A 21,629-nucleotide genomic window follows, 5' to 3' on the forward strand; every position below is an offset into this window, starting at 1 on the left:
AATTAACATGCAGGATGGAGGTAAATAAGCAGACCAGGACTCCATGTGATAGAAAAAGTAAATGGAGCCATATGTAAGTTTAGCAATACTGCAATAGGAAAAATAGTTTTTTCCCAAATTTTATTTCTTATCTTTCAACTTCTTACACTTGAAAGTGCCTGTATTTCAAGTTTGCTAAAGGGATGAAATAAGTTAACATTCATGATGGATCGTAACTAACAAAGGTATTAGGATTATTTTCAAACATTTATTCATCAAAGCTCTAATACTGTCACTGAAGAAGACAAAAAGACAGTATTTTATATTTCTCCCAGTTATGAAAAGCCAAAAAGGTTCATGTATATATATTATTTATTTATTTAATTATATTTTTTTAAACAAGGTCTGCTCTGCACAAACTCTTAATCTGCATTTAAAAAACAGAAAAGTGGGGCCATCCGGTGGCACAGTGGTTAAGTTCTTGTGCTCTGCTTTGGTGGCCCTGGGTTTGTGGGTTTGGATCCCAGGTACAGACCTACACACCACTCATCAAGCCATGTGGCAAGCATCCTACATACAAACAATAGAGAAAGATTGGCACAGATGTTAGCTCAGGGACAATCTTCTTTACCAAAAAATAAAAATAGAAAAGCATTTCTCAGGTTCGCTCCTTAACTCAAGAGCCATCGACTGCAGCCCTGTGAATACTGCGCACACCCCAAGTGCGATGTTTACCTCTGAGTGAACTCTCTGCACGTGTGACTGGAGATTCCCTTTTTGAGAAAAGGCAGCAGGACAAAAGGCACAGGCATGGGGTTTTTCACCTGTATGCTTAATCATGTGAGTTTGCAACGCCCCCTTCTGGTTAAAAGCTTTTCCACATTCACTACATTTAAATGGCCTTTCACCTAGAGCAGAAGAAAAATGATCAAAATATAATTCCATATTGTGTGAGCATCTGATGGATTAAAAGAGAAATACTTCAGTTCCTCACACCCAAGACCCCAAACCTATCCCTCTAGGCAAAACATCTCCCCATAACTGTAGATTCATACATCCAATTGCCTACTCAAAACCTCAAAATTAACACCCAGATTATACAGCAAACTATGGAAAAGCCAAGAGTAACTTCCAGGTCTAGCTGGCTCGAAGGCACATTTTCTTTCCTTTAAGCTACGTCATAAACCGCCCCAAAGTAAACGTATTCATACCTGTGTGTATCCTAATATGCCGAGTTAACTGACTTGGCTTTTGAAATGTCTTTCCACAGTGTGGGCACGAATAAGTGAATCCACTCCTGTCGATGTTCCGATTATAAGACCTTGTACTTGACACCCTAGGATAATCCAGGGGGAAATACTCATTAAGTCATCTTTCTCTTATCACAACTTCAAAATTAAAATCCTACCAGAAAGTTTAGCTGACTGGTCATCAGAACATGCTTTAATGAGAAATCAATCACATATAAGTGCATGTGTGTGTCTTACACATATACACACATATACACATATTAGTTTTGTGTATTTGATATCATAAAATTCATTTTTTCCATATCTAATGAAAAGAGAAACTTGGTTTGGTTTTTTTTGGGGGGGGGGGGTCGGAATGTCTGTTCTAGATGAAGCTTTACCTGTTAGGGTCAAATATAAAGCCCTGAGCAGGCAGGCTCTCTCCATGGACAGGAGTCTGTGCTGCCTCCTCCCGTCTCCCTGCCTTCAATACCATCTAGAAGCTGATGTCTCCGAAGTTCCACCTCCACGACTTCCAGCACCTGCCTTGGATGTCTGACTTTCTGATTGACATCCCCTTGTGATGGCTAATCGGCAGCTCAAATCTACCATGTCCCAAACAGCACTCTTAGTTTATTCCCAACCTGCTCCTTTCCATGACAGGAAACGGCAACTCCTTGTAGTGCAAGTTTAAACCGCAGGAGTCACGCCGGATTCTCCCCTCTCCCTCACCCCTAACTTCAAGCCTATCTCCAAAAGCTGCTGGTTTCACTCCAAAACACCTCCAGATGCTCCGGTCTCTCCACTCTCCAACAGCATCATCTTCCCACTGCCCCGATTCGCCAGGCACCCTGCTCAGCCTCAGCCACAGCCACAGCTGAAGTCCAGGCAGCCCATTCCTTTGTGCAAAACCCTCCAAGGGCTTCCCACCACACTTGGGACAAAATCTCCATTCCCGGCCATAAAAAAACACAAAGTCATCCCATTTGCAACAACATGGATGGAATTGGAAGGTATTATGTGAAGTGAAATAAGCCAGACTGAGAAAGACAAACACCACATGATTTCACTCATGTGTGGAATATGAACAAACACATGGACAAAGAAAACAGCTCAGTGGTTACCAGGGGAAGGGGGCTGGGAGTGGGCACAGGAAGGGAAGGGGACCACTTACGGTGATGGACGAGAAATAATGTACAACTGAAATTTCACAATGATGTAAACTATTATGAACTCAACAAAAAAAAAAAAAACACTTCATTCCCAGGATGGCCTCGAAAGCCCTGCCGCCCCTGGGCCCTGTCTCCTTCAAATGCAGCCCTAGTACACTCCCCTCTGTAGTGGGCTGTCATCACGCTGGCCTCCTCTGTGTTCAAACACAGAAAGCTCACTGCTGCTGAGATGGTGGCAGCTGCTCCCCCCTTGCCTGAGACACCCTCCCCTGGGCCTGCAGGGCCTCCTCCTCCTCCAAGTCTCGTTTCAAACACCCCTCCTCAGAAAGGCCACCTCTTCAGCCCACCCCACCCCCTGGCATCACCCGAGAGCAACACGACCAATATCTGGTCTGCTGCACTGACTAATCCATTCACTTGGTCACTGTCTGTCCTCCCTACTAAATGACAGTTCGTGAGGATGAGGCTGGCTGTCTGGCTCGTCCCTGGATTCAGGAAAACCCAAAAGCCAGTGCATTCTAGTGTGTGATGACCACCTAAACAAGTATCTTCAATCATCTCTCCAAAACCTTCAGAGACACATCAAAAGTGCCTGTGTCAAAACTTCATCACGATAAAAATCTGTGTGACAGGGTGCATGCAGTATATTTTCGTGATTTAACACTCACTGACATAATGAAGTATTAGGTGGGTACCACATTAGTCAACAACAGACAAAATGAAGAAAGTGGGAAAGATACAAGAATATTGATTGTATGGAATGTTCAGTCCATGTTTCTAAAATGCAGTGCCTGAGAGGATAGGCAAATACCACGAATCCTTTTTATAGGGCATTTTATAAACTTTATTAACTGATGTGGGGCTTTTGGCTGTTGTGGTCCTTAAAAAGTAAAGATATTTCCTAAATGTTGGGGCTTAGAATAGTGGCAGGCTACTGATAATACAGTAGTTAAAAAGATAACTGATACTGGATTTACAGTTTGCTGGAGAAATTAGCTCAAGGAGTGTGACAATTGATCATCACTATTAGCTAACTTGAGCACAAAGGGCCAAGGCAAACCTTGTATTTCCATTTGTTAAGAAAAGGAAATATCAGTAAAAATATATAATAAAAAATAGAGCAAATATGAAAATCTAAAAGATGTTAAGTTTTACTAGGAATAAAAGTATATACGTATTTAAACATAGGGACGGTTGCTAGTGTCATGAGCTCTAAAGCCAGACTATTAGGGTTTAAACCCCTAATGCTTGACCACAAGCTGTAAGACCCTGGGAAAGTTACTTGCTCTCTCTAATCTAGGTTTTCTCATCAGCAAAATAGAGGCATAAAAGTACCCTGACCGACAGGGCTGTTCATAACGACTAAATGAAGTTGTACTTATACATATTTACACACACGATAAACATGATGTGGCACAGATCAGTTCTAAACAACTAGGTAGTATAAAGAAACGAACTCATTAAATCAGGCGCTAATTTAGCCCTTGTGAATCCATTTTACACACATTGTTACCTGCCCATAAAAATGTATGTTTTTATCTTGTTTGATAGTTTTTAACATTCTAATACTAGCAAAATTTTTACCCACACAGCCTGACACCTATTTTTAATTTTCAAGCATATCCTTCCTACTGTAGACATGAACTACACATTAAATGACACTCTAACACCATACCAGATTAGCTGCTGTGTTCTTATATCTAAAGCATCCAATATTTTTAACCAATCATAGCAAAGTATGCCAATTTTTAATAATTGTATAGATTGTTTTTTACCAATCCCAAGTAAAGGCTCATACCTAATTTTATAATGAGTCTTCATGTGCTCCTTCAGCTGTGATGATGTCTCAAACTCTTTCCTGCAGGCCTTACAGGCATGAATCCGGTTCCCAGCCAGCTCCTGGCGGTGCTCCTCCATGTGTATGGCCAACTGGCTCTGCAGAGTGAACTCATCCCCACATTCGGAGCAGATGAGGTTCTGCAGAGGAAAGGCCATCCATGAGCAGAGCAAACATTTCAAAACCACGACTTCTTAAAAGAATTAGTGCTGTAAATGGTCGATACACAAAATAAACTTCTCTCTGGAACAAACACTTTTCACCTCTCAAAAAATATATCACTATGTCCAAATATCAATATATACAAATCATTTCTTCATAGGGAGAAAAAGACAGAAACACAGGGAAAAGGATAAGAGAAAAATATAATTTTTGAGCAAAGTGAATTGTTTCAAATTGGCTGTTGGGTAAGTGGCATTTTGTCCATCTATGCTCTGAAAACTTTAGAGAAACTGAATGACTTCAATACCACAAAAGGGTCAGGAAAGAATTTAAATTAGGATTACAGTTTAAGAGACTGTCTTAAAACAAAATGACAGCTGATAAATTTTTAAATGGAAACATCTATCATTCTTTCAATTTGGTTTTTAGGCAGTCGATTAGAGAAAAGTCTGGGGCTCCCTTCAGACGTGGCTTGCTGAACACCTGGAACAGGTGCAGTCTGAACAGAGCTGTGGAGTAAGCATAAAATACATACAGGATTTCAAAGACTTACTGCAAAAAGAACAACGTAAAACAGCTCAATAACTTTTAATATTTGATTATAATGTCCTGGATATATTTTCATAAATAAAATATACTAAAATAAAATTTAGTTCATCTGCTTTTCTTTCTACTTTTTTTTAACGTGGCTACTGTAAACTTTAAATTACTCATATTTCAATTAGATAACACAAGTCCAGATGTTCTGGAATCAGGTGTTGATTCACCCTAAGGCTGCCAATGCGTTTGGGTGTTAAGCACTCCAAGTCTGTGAAATAGGGATGTCAGCAACACCTGCCCTCACAGGGTTGTCATAAAGTTAAATAAAGTGATGCATGTAAGATGCTGAACAGTGCGTGGTACAGAGGAAGTACTCAGTAATGACTTATCAGCAGGAACTGCTGACCTAGCACAAAGTTCAATTAGTTCACTCATTGGCATTCCATAATACAATTATCTACTTAAATGATCCTCCAAATGAACTGCCCAAACATGGGGAAAAAAATGAGTGTACCCTGTCAATGAGCATAAACCGTTACCTTCAAATAATAAAATATACAGCTATTTCTTTCCATCAGACTTTCTTCTAATTACTGTACATAACAGTCTTGTAAATGTATGTAAACCTCATTAAAATGAAGTTGTTCTTTGATACTACTCAGAGCATCCTTTACAGAAAAAGACGAAGATGAATGAGTAAATAATGATTTCAACTTAAATAAACTTAATGTTATTATATAATAATTTAGGGAAATAATGAACTACTAGATTGTTAGTATCTTGCTGATAATAAAGAAAATTCTTTCTGGGAAATCATCAAAAAAGAATATGTAACATAATTTGCTGCATCTCTTTAAAAAAAAAATGACCTCCACACTCCTGAATTTATATAGCAAAATATTCACTTCTCACTAACAACTCCACCAAGTCCCCCATCTTACAATTATGAAATAAAACGACTTTTTCTCCTCCCATTCCCACCCTTACTCTTTTATTGCTCTGGCTCAGATCCATCTTCTTTTTAGTTACTTTTTAACCAAAGGATCAGATTAGTCTATTTCAGGAGACATCTACAGGGATATTACTCAGAAATTTGTCAGAATTTTGTGAGTGAAAATTCTAGTTATATACAATTTGCTTATACAGAGAAAGCAGGATCAGGCACACCCTGGGTCACAACCCGAACAGGCCACGTGACAGAACGCTTCGTCACTGTCACTCTGCTTGACAGCAGCAGGCCCCAAGGAGCCAGGGCGCGCCTCCCTCCCCCTCAGCGACCTGAGGAAGTCTCAGGCAGGAGCGCAAGACCTCCTGGATAGCTGAGACTTCACTTTATTGCACTCTCCACATTCAGATTAATGTCAAGTCCTCTAGGCTAGAAGTAGTTACTAGTTTCTCCCCTAGAAACAGACATTCTGGGGTAATTTCAATGGTCCCTAAGTGGCACCAGAAACCATGGAGGAAAATGCATGGCATTCTAAGCAGCCTCCATCTTGCTGAAGATGTAATAATATCTGAAAGTCAACCAGAGCAGAAAATATGAGAAATACCAGCTGCTTTACGGCTACTCCCCCTGCAACACTCGGCCTTCCCGTCCCCCCTCGCCCAGGGCCACCGAATGATCTTTCTCTTTGGCCCCGCTCACTCTGACAGTCACACCTGCCCTTCTCTCAGTAGCCCTCCCACGCTCCAGCGCCAATCTACTGGCCTTTCTCCTGCCCCAGGATTTTTCAGGAGCCAGTCTTCCTTTCCTACAGGAGTGTGCTCTGCTGACCTCAAAATGGTGCTCCAAGCACAAGACAAACCGAAAGCCCACCCCACGGAAGGCTGCTCTTCTCTCAGCACCTACGGCAGCTGGTCCCATCACAGTCCACGTGTGCGAGCTACCAGAACGTCCCATAAACATGAACAATGCCTCCCGTGAGCAAGCGTATCTGCGAGGGTGCGTGTACGCGCTGTTTCTCCAAACATCCTCTAACACCCCTTGACGGAGGTGATTTACTCAAAAAAAGATGTGTTTCAATGATTCTGTGAATTTTAAGGAAATATTTCCAAATGATTTAAAAACTACAGTAATTTTTCTGGTTTACATCTCTGGATTTTGATAGGGTAGTGAGCACTACAGATTTTAGACTATTAATCTCAATAGAGCAGTAAGGAAAAATTAGCTTACAGTGTTCTAAAAGAAAAGATTCAAAAATGGAGCACCATAAACTAAAAAGTTAACTATAGTTCATAAGTGCACAGAAGAAAATATGTTTATCAGTTATTTTTAAATCAATTTTATTGAAGCATACTTTACATACAGCAAAACACACCCACTTACGTGTAATTTTTTACCTCTCCAATTCACTATGTGATGGTTTCAGAGTTTAACCCCTAAAGGCAACCTTAGTCCTATTTCCCAGGTTTCAGGGGACACAGCACTGGTGCCCCCAGGACATTCTATACCCAACACACGGCTGAGCTTCTACCTGCCGTTATCTCGTCTAATCCCCACCTCACCACGGAGCCTAGGCACCTCCCTCGGACTCCAGGGCTCTGCACTCTCCCAACCCAAGCTGCTTTCTAGGCTTAGCCGAAGAAGGCCCTTCTGTGGGTTCTCTGACAAAACAGCGAATGGTGAATACTTTCAACAACTGCCACGTGTTGAGTTCCGCTCCATACCAAACATTATATGTTTGGAGAAACAGCGTGTCTTGGAGACAGCATGTCGTTGGAGTGCGTTGTTTTTAATGCACTCTTCCCGTCTGTTCTTTATTTAACGTATTAGACCATAATGTACAGTCATTACTGCTACTTTAAAGCTTAAATCGTGCATTTTATTCTCTGTCGGCTGCTTACCCTGTTTCGTGCTCCTTGCTTCTCTTTTCTTGCCTCCTGGATTACTTTTTAGAGTTTTTCATATTCATTTTGATTTATCTGCAGTACTTTTGAGTACATCGCTCTGTACGGTTTCCTCGGAGGCTGCTCTAGATATTACAACACACCCATGTCACGAGCACGACCTGTGGCACCGACATCTTAACCCTTTCAGGACCATGCAGGAACCTTAGTTCCATTCAGGCCCTTCACTTTCCCCCTTTTTAAATAAAATTGTCCTAAGTATCTCCTCTATGTACACTGAGTTCATCAGATGATAATTTTTGCTTCAACCATCATGTATGACTTAAGAATTCATGAGGAAGAATAATGTATTATATTCACCTCAGTTTTTGACTTATACCAAAAGTTTGTATTATCAGTGTTCTCCAGAGAAACAGAACCAAAGATGTGTAGACACAGAGAAGATTTATTATAAGGAACTGGCTCAGGTGACTGTGGAGGCTGACACGTCCCACAGCCTGCAGTGGGCTGGCCTACTGGAGACCCAGGTGAGCCGACGGTGCAGATGAAGTCTGAGGGCAGTCTGCTGTAGAAGTCCCTTTCTGGAGGAGGCCAGTCATTTTGTTCTATTCAGGCCTCCAACAGACTGGATAAGATCCACCCACACTACAGGAGGGAAATTTGTTTGCTTAAAATTGATCCATTTAGGGGCCAGCCCAGTGGCAAGGTTGGCTTCACATGCTCAGCTTCAGGGGCCTGAGGTTCATGGGTTCAGATCCCAGGCACAGACCTACACGCTGCTCATCCAGCCATGCTGTGGCGGCATCCCAGATACAAAAATAGAGGAAGACTGGCACAGATGTTAGCTCAGCGACATTCTTCCTCACAAAAAAAAAACAAAAAATTCACCAATTTAAAAGTTAATCTCATCCAAAAACATCCTCCAAATTGACCATAGAATCAACCATCACACTGTTCTTTGCTTTCTGAAGTTCCAAGTCTCCTTCTGTTATCACTTCCTTTTTGTCTGGATAACTTCCTTTAGTCATTCTTTAAGAGTAGGTCGGCTAGCAACATATTGTTTTCCTTCATCTGAAAATGTCTTTATTTCCCCTTTATTCCTGAAGGATATTTTCACCATACATGGAAACCACAATTGACAGTTCTTTTCTTTCAACAAGTGGAAAATGTGCCCTCTGGTTCCCTTCCTTCTGGCCTCCATGGATTCGATTAGAAGTTCACCATCACTAGAATTGGTGTGCCCCAATAGGCAACAGATCATTTTTCTCTAGCCTCTTTCAAGATATTTTCTTGTCTTCAGTTTTCAAATGTTCGATTATGATGTGTCTTAATGTACATTTCTTTGGGCTGATCCTATTTTGGATTCTTTCAGCTTTTTGAATGAATAAGTTACTCCTTATACCACATCTGGGTAATTTTTTTCAAATAAATTTTCAGTCCCAGTTTTTCTCCTATCCTTCCATAATTCCTATTACACCAATGTTGGATCTTTTATCATTGTCCCAAAGTTCCCTGAGGTTCTGTTAATTTTTTTCAATCTGTTTTTTCTCTGTTGTTCAGTTTAGATACAGCCATACACAGCATAACAACATTTCAGTCAATGATGGACCACATCTGCAACAGTGGTCCCATTAGCCTAGTGTGTAGTAGGCTATACCATTTAGGTTGGTGTAAGTACACTTTATGATGTTCGCACAACAACTAAATCGCCTACCAATGCTTCTCTCATAACATATCCCGATCATCAAGCGACGTATGACTGATTTCTACTGATGTCTTCCAGTTCACTGATTCTTTCTTCTGTGTTCTCCATTCCACTGTTGAGCCCTTCAATTGAGTTATTTCAATCACTGGAGTTTTCAGTTCTAAAATTTCCCTTTAGTTCCCTTATCTTCTATTTCCTCTATTTTTTCATTTGTCTCAAGACAATTCATAAAGCATTTTTATGATGACTGCTTTAAAATCCTCGCCACATACTTCCAACATCTGGGCCATCTCAGTGTTGGTATCTGCTGTCTTTTCTCACTGGAGTTGGGACTGCCCTGGCTCTTGGTCTGATTAGTGAGTTTCAGTTGTATCCTGGATATGCGGGTGTTATGCTGTGAGACTCTAAATCTTAGCTTATCTTTTAGCAGGCAATTACTTTGCTTAGATGTAGCACAGGACCCAGGGGAGGGAGGCTCAACTTGTAGGGCCTCACTGACGCCAGGGGCTGGAAAGCACAGTGCAGACTAGTCCATCTTGCATCACCTGGTTAAGTCTCTTTGCCACCAGGTGGGGTAAGGCTCAGCTTCCCACTGACCCACGGACACTACTCTGGTAGGGAATCAGAACACTACCTGCTTCTGCTGGGCAGGAGATAGGAGGTCAGAGTCCAGCTGCTCTGCTAACACCATCCGGTGGGGGAATCTGGATGCCACCTCCTTCTGCCAGGAGAGGGATACAAGAATAGCTCCTTATTAATCCCAGGCCATCAGGGGGTCACGGGGCCATCTGCTTCCAAGGACAGAAGGCAAGATGGGAAGATCATTCTGCACTCTGCCTCGCTGAGCAGTTTCTCAGTTGATCTTTGGCTGGAGTAGAGTGGGCATCATCAAAAAGGTTCTCTTGTTAGATTACCCTTTTCCTGGTTTTGGCTAAGAGGAACAGCTTTTCTTGGGGCATTTTCATATATGCCTGTTGGCAGAAGGCTGTAGGCTTCTTCGGCACCCTGTCCAGGCATACTGGGGGGGAAAGAGCACAGGGAACTCCCTGCCATATTGTTCCTCAAGTCCTTAAACCCCTCAGCTGCCTTCCTTCTTCTTTCCACCTCTCAGAGTCTTTCTATATCTGTTGGTTGTGTTATCTTCTAGGTATTTTTAGTTCTAAGAGCAGGGACCTGGGATAAAGGGGCTATTCCATCTTAGCTGGAGTCTTATTTTTAAATGCGACTACAGGTCAGGAATTACTCCTGTAGTTATTACTAATATACCATATTCAAATCAATTAAGTGAAACATAAAAACATATGAAACAAAAGTAGGCAGAAATGTATGATTTTAACATACATGGAAAAGACTGATAACTGTGTTCAAATATCTATTCTTCTTTTCTTATATAGTAATAGATTTCTTAGCTGAGCATATAGCTATCCAACTAAAAACTCTATTTCCCAAGCTTCCTAACCCTGTATCACACTGTGATGACTGTGTTCTACCCAACGGGACATCAGCAGAATGGACATTCAACTTCTGGATCATGCCTTTAAAGAGCAGAAGTGTGCCCTCTTCCTTGCTCTTTTCATTATAACCATGTGATAGAAGTAACATTCAGAGAGCAGAGCAAGACAATCATTATGCACTGTGTAATGCCATGGTGTTATATGAGAGAGGAAAAACTCTGAGCCTGTACCCTAATACAACCATTAAAAACAAAAGAGCACCCTATTTTTTACATATTGCCAACACATTATTCACCTGTGAAATAAGCACAGCAAAGCCTTTCTTTCTTCTGCTCATGTGCAACCCTAGTCTCAAATTCCTGTTCAGCGTAGGGTGACTCAAGTCAGATTACTGAATAGCATTTCCCAACTTCTAGAACTCCTCCCTTGCAGGACAAACAGCGGTGCTGGGGCAAGAAGGCAAAGATTCTCACAGCTTCCATTACTAGCTTCAAACCACAGTTATGCAAAAGCCTCTTTTGTGACTATTCTATCCTTTTCTTCTCCTACGATTATTTACTGATCTGAGAAAGAATCTGTTATATTCGAAGAGAGGAAACAGAAGACGGGTAGTGCAACAGAAATGTAAAGTCAACTGATTTTAGGAAACATAAATTTCTCAAAGGCCTTTTGGAAAAAAAGTAAGGAGTCAGAAACTATGGGATGCTTATGTTCTTACCACTACAACAGTTAAAGACAAAGACAGCTGGAGTTTTGCCAGTGACACAAAGGGTCCAGACGAGACTGGGCTGCACAAGCTTCCACATAGCTGCCTCACAAGGACAGAGCTCCCACCTCAGGAGATTACGTCGTAACAAGCTAACCAACAGCAAAAAAAAAAAACTGACATAGCAAATTAAGTAAGGAGTAGATAGTTATCAGAGGTGGAAGGACTGTGAGCTCCATCTTGGGGAACAATCTGAAAATGAAGTTGGACAAAGTGTGTGGAAGAGAAAATATACCGAAGGGAAGATTTTGAAAATAATGTATAAAAACTTAAGAACCTCTGGAAACGATCAATTACCGTTATTTCCCTTTCCAGTTATGGAGGAAATCAGAGTAAATTTTAAAGGGTCTGTCTGAAGAAACACTAGAATGGAACACAGTAAGTCTCCTCATCTTGGTGACCTGTGTTACAGGGTTTGAGGTTGGAGCCAGTGTGGCTGACGGAGCCAGTGTGGCTGACAGAGCCACATCCGCCCTTTACAATCACCCTGAGGGCTAAGCCCAAAAGAAGGAGTAGTGTGAGGAGACCTGCTGCAATGGTCTTCACCCACCCCTGTGACCTGTGATCCCACTGGAGGATGCATGCGTGCGCGCACACACACACACCAGGTTTCACTTCTTTGCTTATGCAGCTTAGGCCACATGTTATATCATTTCAACTCTCTTGCCAACGTCCCCATTGTCCCGACTCCTTTGTTATTCCATAACATGGGCTTCGTAAATCCTAACCTTGTTGCAAACAACCACCTCCACTCCTACCTAGGCTGATGGGCACTGCAAGGGAACCATACGTTCCCACTCCCACTCCCACCCAACAAACACAGATCAATTCTCAGCAATGATCCATGTACCACATGTAATACAATCCATGTGATACAATCCATGGATTCGTCCCCGGTCAGGCTCTGCTCCCATTTCCCTAAATAGGCTTCCCATACCTATCTCCAACCACCTCATTTTTCTGTAAAGACAGAGCAGCGTCTCTATTTCACAGAGGGAAAAAAATAAGCTATACAATCATAGTCCTATCCTGTGAACAAAGCACTCCAGTGCACCATGACAAACTCATAAAGGGCCCAGGGAGAGCTGACATCCTCAAGGGAAATGTGATACTCAACAATTGTCCAATGCCACACAAACAACTGGTTCGAGATAGTTCAGTTTCAATAAGATCATATCTTTGTGAAGCTGGGTTTTGGTAATTGCTGTGGTTAAAAAGCAGAGACAATGAAAATCAATGGGGGACAGGAAATTCCAGGGCTTAAAAGGTGTGCAGCACCCAATTTACGTGTGGCAATTTTTCAGATGGCTACTAAGTCATAAAGACATAAATACTTATTAGCCTGTTTGGATCTAACTACTTAATAAAAAGAACTCAGATTTTGGCCTTGGTGAAAAACTTACTGAGACCCTGGGACTAAACAGAGAACTGGGAAAAACTGGGAGATCGGCTCTCACACAGCAGGAACGGCCTCGATCCCCAGCAATAAGCCGCACTCAGCTCCATCCGAACCCATCCTCACTCTGTTCTTCTGGGGTCACAGGGAGGGGTATCTCTTCTGTTCAAAATTCACTTCTCCATCACGTTCCTGTAACAGGCACTCCTCGCCCCTCTGGACGCAGACCTCTGAAGACACATTATTACAGCAACGCTGAATTCTTGAGTGTGATCATCGTTTTGTGATAATGAGGAAAAGTGTTGCTGTTTTTAGGGGATATATACTGAAGTATTTAGAGGTGAAGCAGCAACATGATGTCTGCAACTTACTTTTAAAATTGTTCAAAACAGTGGGTGGTGGGGGTGAGAGCTGGGAAATTCTGACGATTGGTGAATCCAGGTAAAGAACGCACAGTACACAGGATTCACTGATCCATTCTTTCAAGTGTTAAATTTTTCAAAATAAATAGTTAGGTGGATATGCTATCACTACATATTGTGATGACAGATAACGATCAAAAGGTGATTTTATTTTAAATCCCATGTGCTAGCTGAAAAGAAAACAAAACCAAAAATGTTATTACCCAATTATTATTTCTAGATGAAGTTATATACCTGAAACCCAAAGAGAATCTGGTAGGACGGCAAGCTACAAAACTAATATACAAAAATGTTTTGCTTTTTGTATATTAATGTATATTAATACACAAAAATGTTCTGCTTTCCTGTAGTCAAATAACAAACAATATATAACTGAAAGATCCTCCTAAATGATATTAATAAAAGTCTTAAAACATTTAAGAATTTAAAGAATGTACTGAATCCATATGAACAAAATGTTACTAAGTGATGTTTTGACAAAGATTCACTATTGTAAACATGTTCAATTCTCCCCTGTAGCAATATGAAACTTTAACGCAATCACAATAAAAAATAAAAATACGAACTGATTTTTAACGTTTGTATTAATAATAAACCAGAAAAGGAAAATAAGAAACATACAAACACTTGCATATCATTACAAAGAGAAACACAGCAGAGACAAACCAGAACAACTAGTAGGAAAGGCTGAAGGAGTGAGGCGGAGGGCACGGGAGGGAGCCATTCTTCTCTGAGCGCTCCTTGTTTGTATCATTTTGACTTTGAATGTAAATTAATATCCAAATATTCAGAAACTAAATCCCCACTCTGCTCTGGGTTGTCTTTGTGGTCAGACTAACCTCACTCTGATGGAGGGCAGCTGATTGAGGGTTGTGCACCACAAGAACGGGAACAAGGGTACACTACCAGGTGGTGTAGTGGTTAAGGTCGCACTCCACTTTGGCAGCCCAGGGTTCATGGGTTTGGATCCCGGGCGCAGAACTACACACAGTTCATCAAGCCATGTTGTGGCAGCGCCCCACGCACAAAAAAAACAGGGGAAGACTGGCACAGTGTTAGCTAAGGGACAATCTTCTTCTAGCAAAAAGAGGAAGATTAGCAACAGATGTTAGGTCAGGGCCAATCTTTCTCACCAAAAAAAAAGGAACAGGAAGGAATGGGCCTAAAATAGAAAGCAAACTGAATCAAATTACCCTGTACTTACTTTAAGTCCTGACTGCTTTTTAGTAGGTTTATTTACAGTGGTGTGGGCCAAGCAAGTGTGAAACTATTGCAGACGTGATGTAGGATTGAGCAAAGGGAGTGAATATGTGCTGGCCTGTGGGAGTCAGGGTCCTCACTGTGGAGAAGGGACACACAAACAGGAACTAGGGGAGGCACACGGGAGCCCTGCCAGGAGGGACCAGATTGGAGGCATGAGTGTGAGCTCACGCCCCTGAAATCTCTATGTGTACTCCACTAGAAGACACGGTGGGAGGTGAAAAACAGCAGTTTTAAACTTGGGAAGTATCTCTAAGCAAGTCACAAGAACCAGAATCTGTAAATGAACATAGTGCTCACTGTAGCTTTGCTTGCATTGTATACGTCTAAGAATAGTGACCTGCTGATTATGATAATACCATGTGGCTGTTAAAAACAATAAGACAGGGCCAGCCCAGTAGCATACCAGTTAAATTCACAAGCTCTGCTTCAGCAGCCCAGGTTTGCCCATTTGGATCCAGGCACAGACCTACCAACCATTTATCAAGCCATGCTATGGCAGGCGTCCCACATATAAAGTAGAGGAAGATGGGCACGGATGTTAGCTCAGGGCCAATCTTCCTCAAAAAATAAATAAATTAGGGCAGGCCTGGTGGTGCAGCGGTTAAGTCTGCATGTTCCACTTCAGTGGCCTGGGGTTTGCCGGTTCAGATCCCGGGTGTGGACCTATGCACCACTTGCCAAGCCATGCTGTGGAGGGCATCCCACATATAAAGTAGAGGAAGATGGGCACAGATGTTAGCTCAGGGCCAATCTTCCTCAGCAAAAAGAGGAAGACCAGCAGCAGATGTTAGCTCAGGGCTAATCTTCCTCAAAGTAATTAATTAATTTTAAAAAACCAAAAACAAAAAACAATGAGAAAGCTCTCTGATGAACAGATGTGTAACAATACCTGAGATACAGTTAACTGAAGGAAACAGGCACAGAATAATATGGGCTGTATTAAAAGGGGTGCAGAGAAGATTTATAAATACACAGGTGCCCCTAGTAGCATACACAAAAAACTGCTAATAGAAGCTGCTTTTTGGGGAAGAACTGAAGTCAGAGGTTGACAGAGACTTGACAACTCCATGTACCCTTCTCTACTCTTGCTTTCTTACTATGTGTACATACAACTTATTCCAAAATATTTTAATACGCCATTATTTAATAAAAACATTTTCTGCTTTTTAAAAGTAAAACAGTGGCCAATTCTGAATAGCACTGCACTACGGCTGAGTGAGACAGGCGTGCCTACGCTCTGCAGGGGAAGGCATAAAGCAGCACACTCTCTAGAACATAAGGGGGCATTCTGCAAAGAACTTAAAAAAGTCTTGTTAACTCAGTAAACCCACCTGTAGGAATCCATCCTAATGAAATAACTAAAGATACACATAAAGATGTATTATTTATAATATGGAAAAGGTATAAACAAGTTAAATGTTAAATAATAAAGGAAATGATCAAATATCACTATGCTATGTCTAGATGCTGAAGACTTAGAGTAATTTACAATATTGACATGAGGAAAACATTTAGGATATAGTAAGTGAAAAGGGGGAAAATATATTTACAACATATTAAGGGAAATGGGTAGATTACCAAACAGTAGCATACCTATTTTTGTATTAAAAAAACTATTCTTAAATATATAAACTATTGTGGAAAGCATGTACAGCAAAAAAATAAGCTTGAGAGACTATATGTGCACTCTCTCCAACTGGTGTGATTACTGGTTCTTTTAATAATGTTACTTTAGTTAATCTCTAGTTTCTAACTTTTTCCAAAATAAATATGCATCACGGATACAAGAAGATTTAAAAAGATAGAAACAAATTATTTAATATTAAAAATTAAAGGCATATATAAAAAGAGGATACAAAGCTACATGGAAAGTATGAACTCAATTTTTAAGATGCAAATTTTATATATGCAATTAAATACTGTATTTGTTTTTCTGTCTCAGGAGGAAAATATACCAAATAGTTATCCATAATTATCCCTGGATGGTAGATTAGAGGTAATTTTATTTTCTCCTTTTTACTTTTTTTCATTTTCCTAATTTTCTACGATAATAATTTGGCTGAGGGGGGGAAGATGTGCTATTTTTAAAGCAACAGCCATTTACACTTCAAATTAGGCGCATCCACTCCAGCAACATAGAGGCCTCTTCTGTACACATGGCCAGTGCAGCCTGTCAGCCTTGAAGCTGCCCCAAGGCTACACCTGGGCTCCTTTCAGGATTGTTCACTTTATATATAAACTGCCTTGGGTCATCACGCATTTCTTCTCTTCTCTCAAACATGTCAAGGGATCCAGGAGCAAAGTGAGGAGATTCTACCATCTTCAGAGGCAGAAAATCTACTTTTGGCCACTACAGAATCCTACAAAAGTTAATTTCTGTTAAAAAAAAAAAGGGGGGGGGGTCTCTTCTAGCCAACATGGACATATTTTGACCCTCCAAATATACTACACATTAAAATGTCTCTGCTCTAAGGTATAGCCAGAAAATAAAAGGTTTATCAGTAAACTGAAGATTCGTCCAGGCAAATTTAATGATAATTAACTCCTTGAAATCTATAAGAAAGGCTTTTTGAACTAGTTTATACCTAAAATCCTCCTAAATAGTAGATGCATGTTAAAGATCAGTTAACAAAGTATAGGCCAAAATAATCAATTACCTCTTCCTTCTCATGCAGCATAATATGCGCTTTGAGACTAGCCACTCTGGAGAATTTCTTGTGACACACAGGACAGGTAGGATCTTCCCCATTGTGGGTACATTTATGAAGTGTCAGGTTGAATTCAACATTAAATGTTTGGGGGCACTGGTCACATCGATGTGGCTATTTGGAGAGAAAAGTCAAGAAGCCACTGAAATATAATCTTTCCACAATAAATGTCATTCAAATATTCACAAGTACCAGAATCTACAATCTTTCTAAGGAACTTCTGAAGTCAATAAACGCAAAATGGACACAGTAAAGCTCCTTACAGAATTTACCAAAGAATTATAAGGACGACAACACATCTATACAGAAAACATTTCTAATAAGAAATACGGCATATAAATGTATCAGGATGCAGCCTCTAAGAAAACAAACGTGAGAAACTCCCACTCATTGGGTAGGATTTTTCCTTTCCTTTCTGACCAACTCCATGGCTATAAACAAAATCACTTTAAGTAAAATAAGTAATCATCAAAATTTTTACTAGATTTTAAAAGAGTTGCTTATCCCACTCTAAAGTTTTCCCCAAATGCCTTTTACTTGTAGAAAGATAAAGTAATCACTGGTATTTCTCTCTGAAATATCAAGACCCTAATGAGTCTGTATTTTCACATCTTGAACTTGGGAAGATAACGCCAGTGGATACTGGTTACAGCATTATCGTTCATGCTGAAAGTAAAGCCAGAGTTGGTCATACACTGTTCTCTAGAGAAGAGATCCCTGGTGTTTTTCTGGTCTCAATGGCTCACTAGCTGACATTCTCCAAACCTAGAGAAAAGTCGGCAATCACTTTTTTAATTGTAGTTTTAACTGCCACTTTCCATCTATCAGGCAGACCATTCCATCAAGACACTAACATCTTTGACATATCCCACAAGGGGCACTGCAAAAAAGTGTTCAAATCTCTATTTAAGATAGTGTTGTTCCCTGCTGAAATACGATCTAAAATATCTCAAATACCATTTTAAAATGGTATTCGAGATAATAAAAGGGTAACACTCTGCTGGAGAAAAACACATCAAGATAAACCAATTCTGTGCTCAGTCACCTAGGAAATCGAAACTACTGGGAAAAGTTGTATTTTAAGAGTATTTCTTTGTCCATTCATAAATAACTTCAATATATACATAGATTCACTAGACAAACTCTCTCTCTCATTACCTAATAATGTCTAGGAATACAACTACAACTAAAAACAAAAGGTCAAAATATTTATATAATATAAAACACTCCACAATTTAGGAATCTAAGTCATGAGAAAAATTTTTATTTTACATGTTGATTTTTACAATACCTCCAGTTTCAACGCTCACATTTCTGATATCCCTTTTGAAAATACATACCTTGTCATTTCGCTCGTGATCCCTCATGTGGCGTTGAAACTGGGACTCTTTTGGAAAAGATAGCAGACAGATTTCACATTTATGGAAGTTTGGAACTTGACAGGCATAATTAGTGTTCTCCGCATTCAATGTTAAAACTCCATCTATAAAATTGCATAAGTATACACAATAAATACCAGTTGTTATTCTCATCGCATAAATAAAACTAAATTATTTGGTTATTGTTTAGAAACCAAATTATGTCAGAGATTTATGACAGATTTTGGATGAAATTAGCGATATCTTAAATTTTTTAAATGGACATGTTTTTAAGCTAGAAATGAGAAACGTGGAGATGACTGAGACAAAGGCCAACAGAATTCTAAATATTTGTTAGTAGGATTTTTAGAAACTGGACACTAAACTCCTGAAGCTTGACGCCCACGCAAAGACACACAAAAGCCGCCATGTTTCTTAACCTTGCCTACCTGCTAATGTTGTTTCAAAGCCACTACAAATCGGGAGGCACTTCACCTCTAAGTCCCTGAGAGTGCATCAGTAATCCACACTGCTTCTTAAATCACTCAGTAAACAAAACTCTAGCGGAAATATAAAAGCTAATTCACTAATTCCACCTACCTCGGAAAACTGCTACAAATCAAGATGAACTCAAAAAGAAAAAAGCTTTTGTTCTCTCATATAGTTATGGTTTAGGAAGATAAAGGATTGCAATGCTTTGGACAATCCTCAGGTTTCACAGTGTGCTTCTACAAACCCAGGAAGGTAAACGGCTATAAACGTAAAAGTATTTTCAAATAAGAATAACTATGTAATAATCACAAAAGTTTGTAAAGAATGTCACAAAATAAAGATGTCTTAAACCTCTACAATTCTTTAAAATAAGTAAATATACTCTACGTCTTATAATTTGGGCACAAAGATATAATACCTATTAACTATACAAAGACTAGAAATGTCACATATGACTCTTTGTATCAAATTTGACCCAAAAATATTAGAATTTAGAAATTTGAAAGTAGAGAGGGGTTAATTTTAAGACTCAAGTAAGCTTGACAAGCTCTTCTGTTTCTCAAACGTCCGTTGGCAAGCACAGGCATTCCAAATTTTCGACAGACCCTTAAATTCCTCTTTTGAGAAAACAGCTTGCAGTTCCAAGTTTGGCCAACAGTCCTCCTCGCCTACAGCAGAATCTGCATTAAAGCAAGAACTGTGAAATTCCAAAGGATGGGCGGTGGGCTGGAAACAACGTAGGAGGGGAGCAGAGACAGAGGCAGAAAGCTGGCAGCAGCTTCAAAACCTCGCCTGGCAGGTCCTTGAATAAAGTGATTTCCAGTTTCGAGAAATACTAACGTAATTCAAAAAACTCAAACTTCATTCATAAACAAAATGGGTCTACTAAGGAAAAGATAAACATGATTTTTATTCTATTTATTCTTAACTTTATCCACATGCTACTCAAAGACAATACATTCAAAATTTCTACACTAAACTAATAACAAAATGTTTTATGATTCCCCAAGTCCAAATAAAATGATTGCTGACCACATCAATTGATATATTATTATTATGCCCTTTGGATAATTTTGTACTTCAGGAAGAAGTAGTTTAGAGGTTAGGAACGTCCAAGTAAAATATCTGTTGAAAACTGTGTTTCAGGAACTGAGTAGTAAGTGTTTTAACCTAAAGGTTGAATACAGTAATGAAAGAGCTCCTAAACTTAATTTCTAAAATGCAAAATTAAAAAGCTATTTCAGGACATAGAATGAAACAATTTTCATAGCCTCGATATTGAAACTACCTAATATATTATCCAAAAATGAGAAGGGATTTAATTAACTGCAACTGACAGATAAAACCCTAAGAGACAAGAAACTATACATTTAAAACTGAAAAATGATGTCATTTTGCTTATGAATTAAAACTTTTCCAGAAAATATTTTTATGTTAAGAAGCAAGACTTCCCTCTGTACTAAAGCTCAAAACATAATAAAATTACTTTTTCAGTAAGCCCTTTCCTCTACTGATAATATATTAATTTAGTTCAAAGACAAACTCAAAACAACAATTCAAATTAAAGTGTAACTGGAGGGTCGGGGGAAGAATCCATGCTTTAGTTTCCACTTGAGCATAATTTTAAAGTCCACAGCATCGCTACACTTTCACTGTGCTTGAGGAGAACACACTTTGTAAATGTGGCTATTTCTCTTTGCACCAAGAAAGCACGAAGCCTTTCTCCTTTCTCCCAGGACTAGGTGGGCCTCTATCATCTGCACTTTGTCTTCTTTCTACTCAGTCAGCCCTTTCTGGGCAGAGTCCTAGGCCTCAAAAAAACCTCTTTTGTCTGTCATTTCTTCAAATTCATTCAAATTTCTGGTCCCCAGAGCATCTGTTGTTCAGAAAGAGGTCTATGAAATTAATGTATGCTTAGAATGGGCTTCAGGAGATCCATGAACCCCGCGAAAACTACCTGCAAATACTATACATCTATGCATACATGCACTGTTTGGCGGGGGCGGGGGGGCATCTCTGCAGCCACAGAGGCCACTGGATTTTAACAGGCTAGAGATCTAAGTAAGGTATGATCAAATGAATGGTGGCTTCTTAATAGTCAGCCCTCCTGAGGATAGTTGCATTTATAAGGGGCAGCTAGAAGAACTTCACGTGAGATTTTGGCGATACATATTCCTAATGTTTCCCAAATCAGAGTATGTTCTCTCTGTAGCTCCCCTCGCCACACTCACAAAATAAGCACAAAGCTACTGCATCCAGCAATGCTCAAATCTAAGAGTTTATCCAGGACAGTATTTTT

The 21,629-nt window shown here is 40.0% G+C and overlaps 1 protein-coding gene across 9 annotated transcripts in view; it reads right to left on the reverse strand.

The window, feature by feature from the left end:
* The window catches only part of ZNF236 (zinc finger protein 236), a 114,627-nt gene that overhangs the window by 77,544 nt on the left and 15,454 nt on the right, over positions 1-21,629 (reverse strand). For all 9 annotated transcript variants that reach the window (XR_006890089.1, XR_006890091.1, XR_006890085.1 and 6 more), the window contains 5 exons: positions 18,821-18,963; positions 17,430-17,594; positions 4,179-4,357; positions 1,191-1,315; positions 715-887 (listed from right to left, as the gene is read on the reverse strand). Coding sequence is in view for 2 of the 9 variants with exons in the window: in XM_046671364.1 (XP_046527320.1) it covers positions 715-887; positions 1,191-1,315; positions 4,179-4,357; positions 17,430-17,594; positions 18,821-18,847 (669 nt within the window). In the remaining 7 variants the exon portion in view is untranslated. The remainder of the gene's footprint in view (positions 1-714; positions 888-1,190; positions 1,316-4,178; positions 4,358-17,429; positions 17,595-18,820; positions 18,964-21,629) is intronic.

Source organism: Equus quagga, chromosome 9, assembly GCF_021613505.1.
Source record: "Equus quagga isolate Etosha38 chromosome 9, UCLA_HA_Equagga_1.0, whole genome shotgun sequence".
NCBI lineage: Eukaryota > Metazoa > Chordata > Mammalia > Perissodactyla > Equidae > Equus > Equus quagga.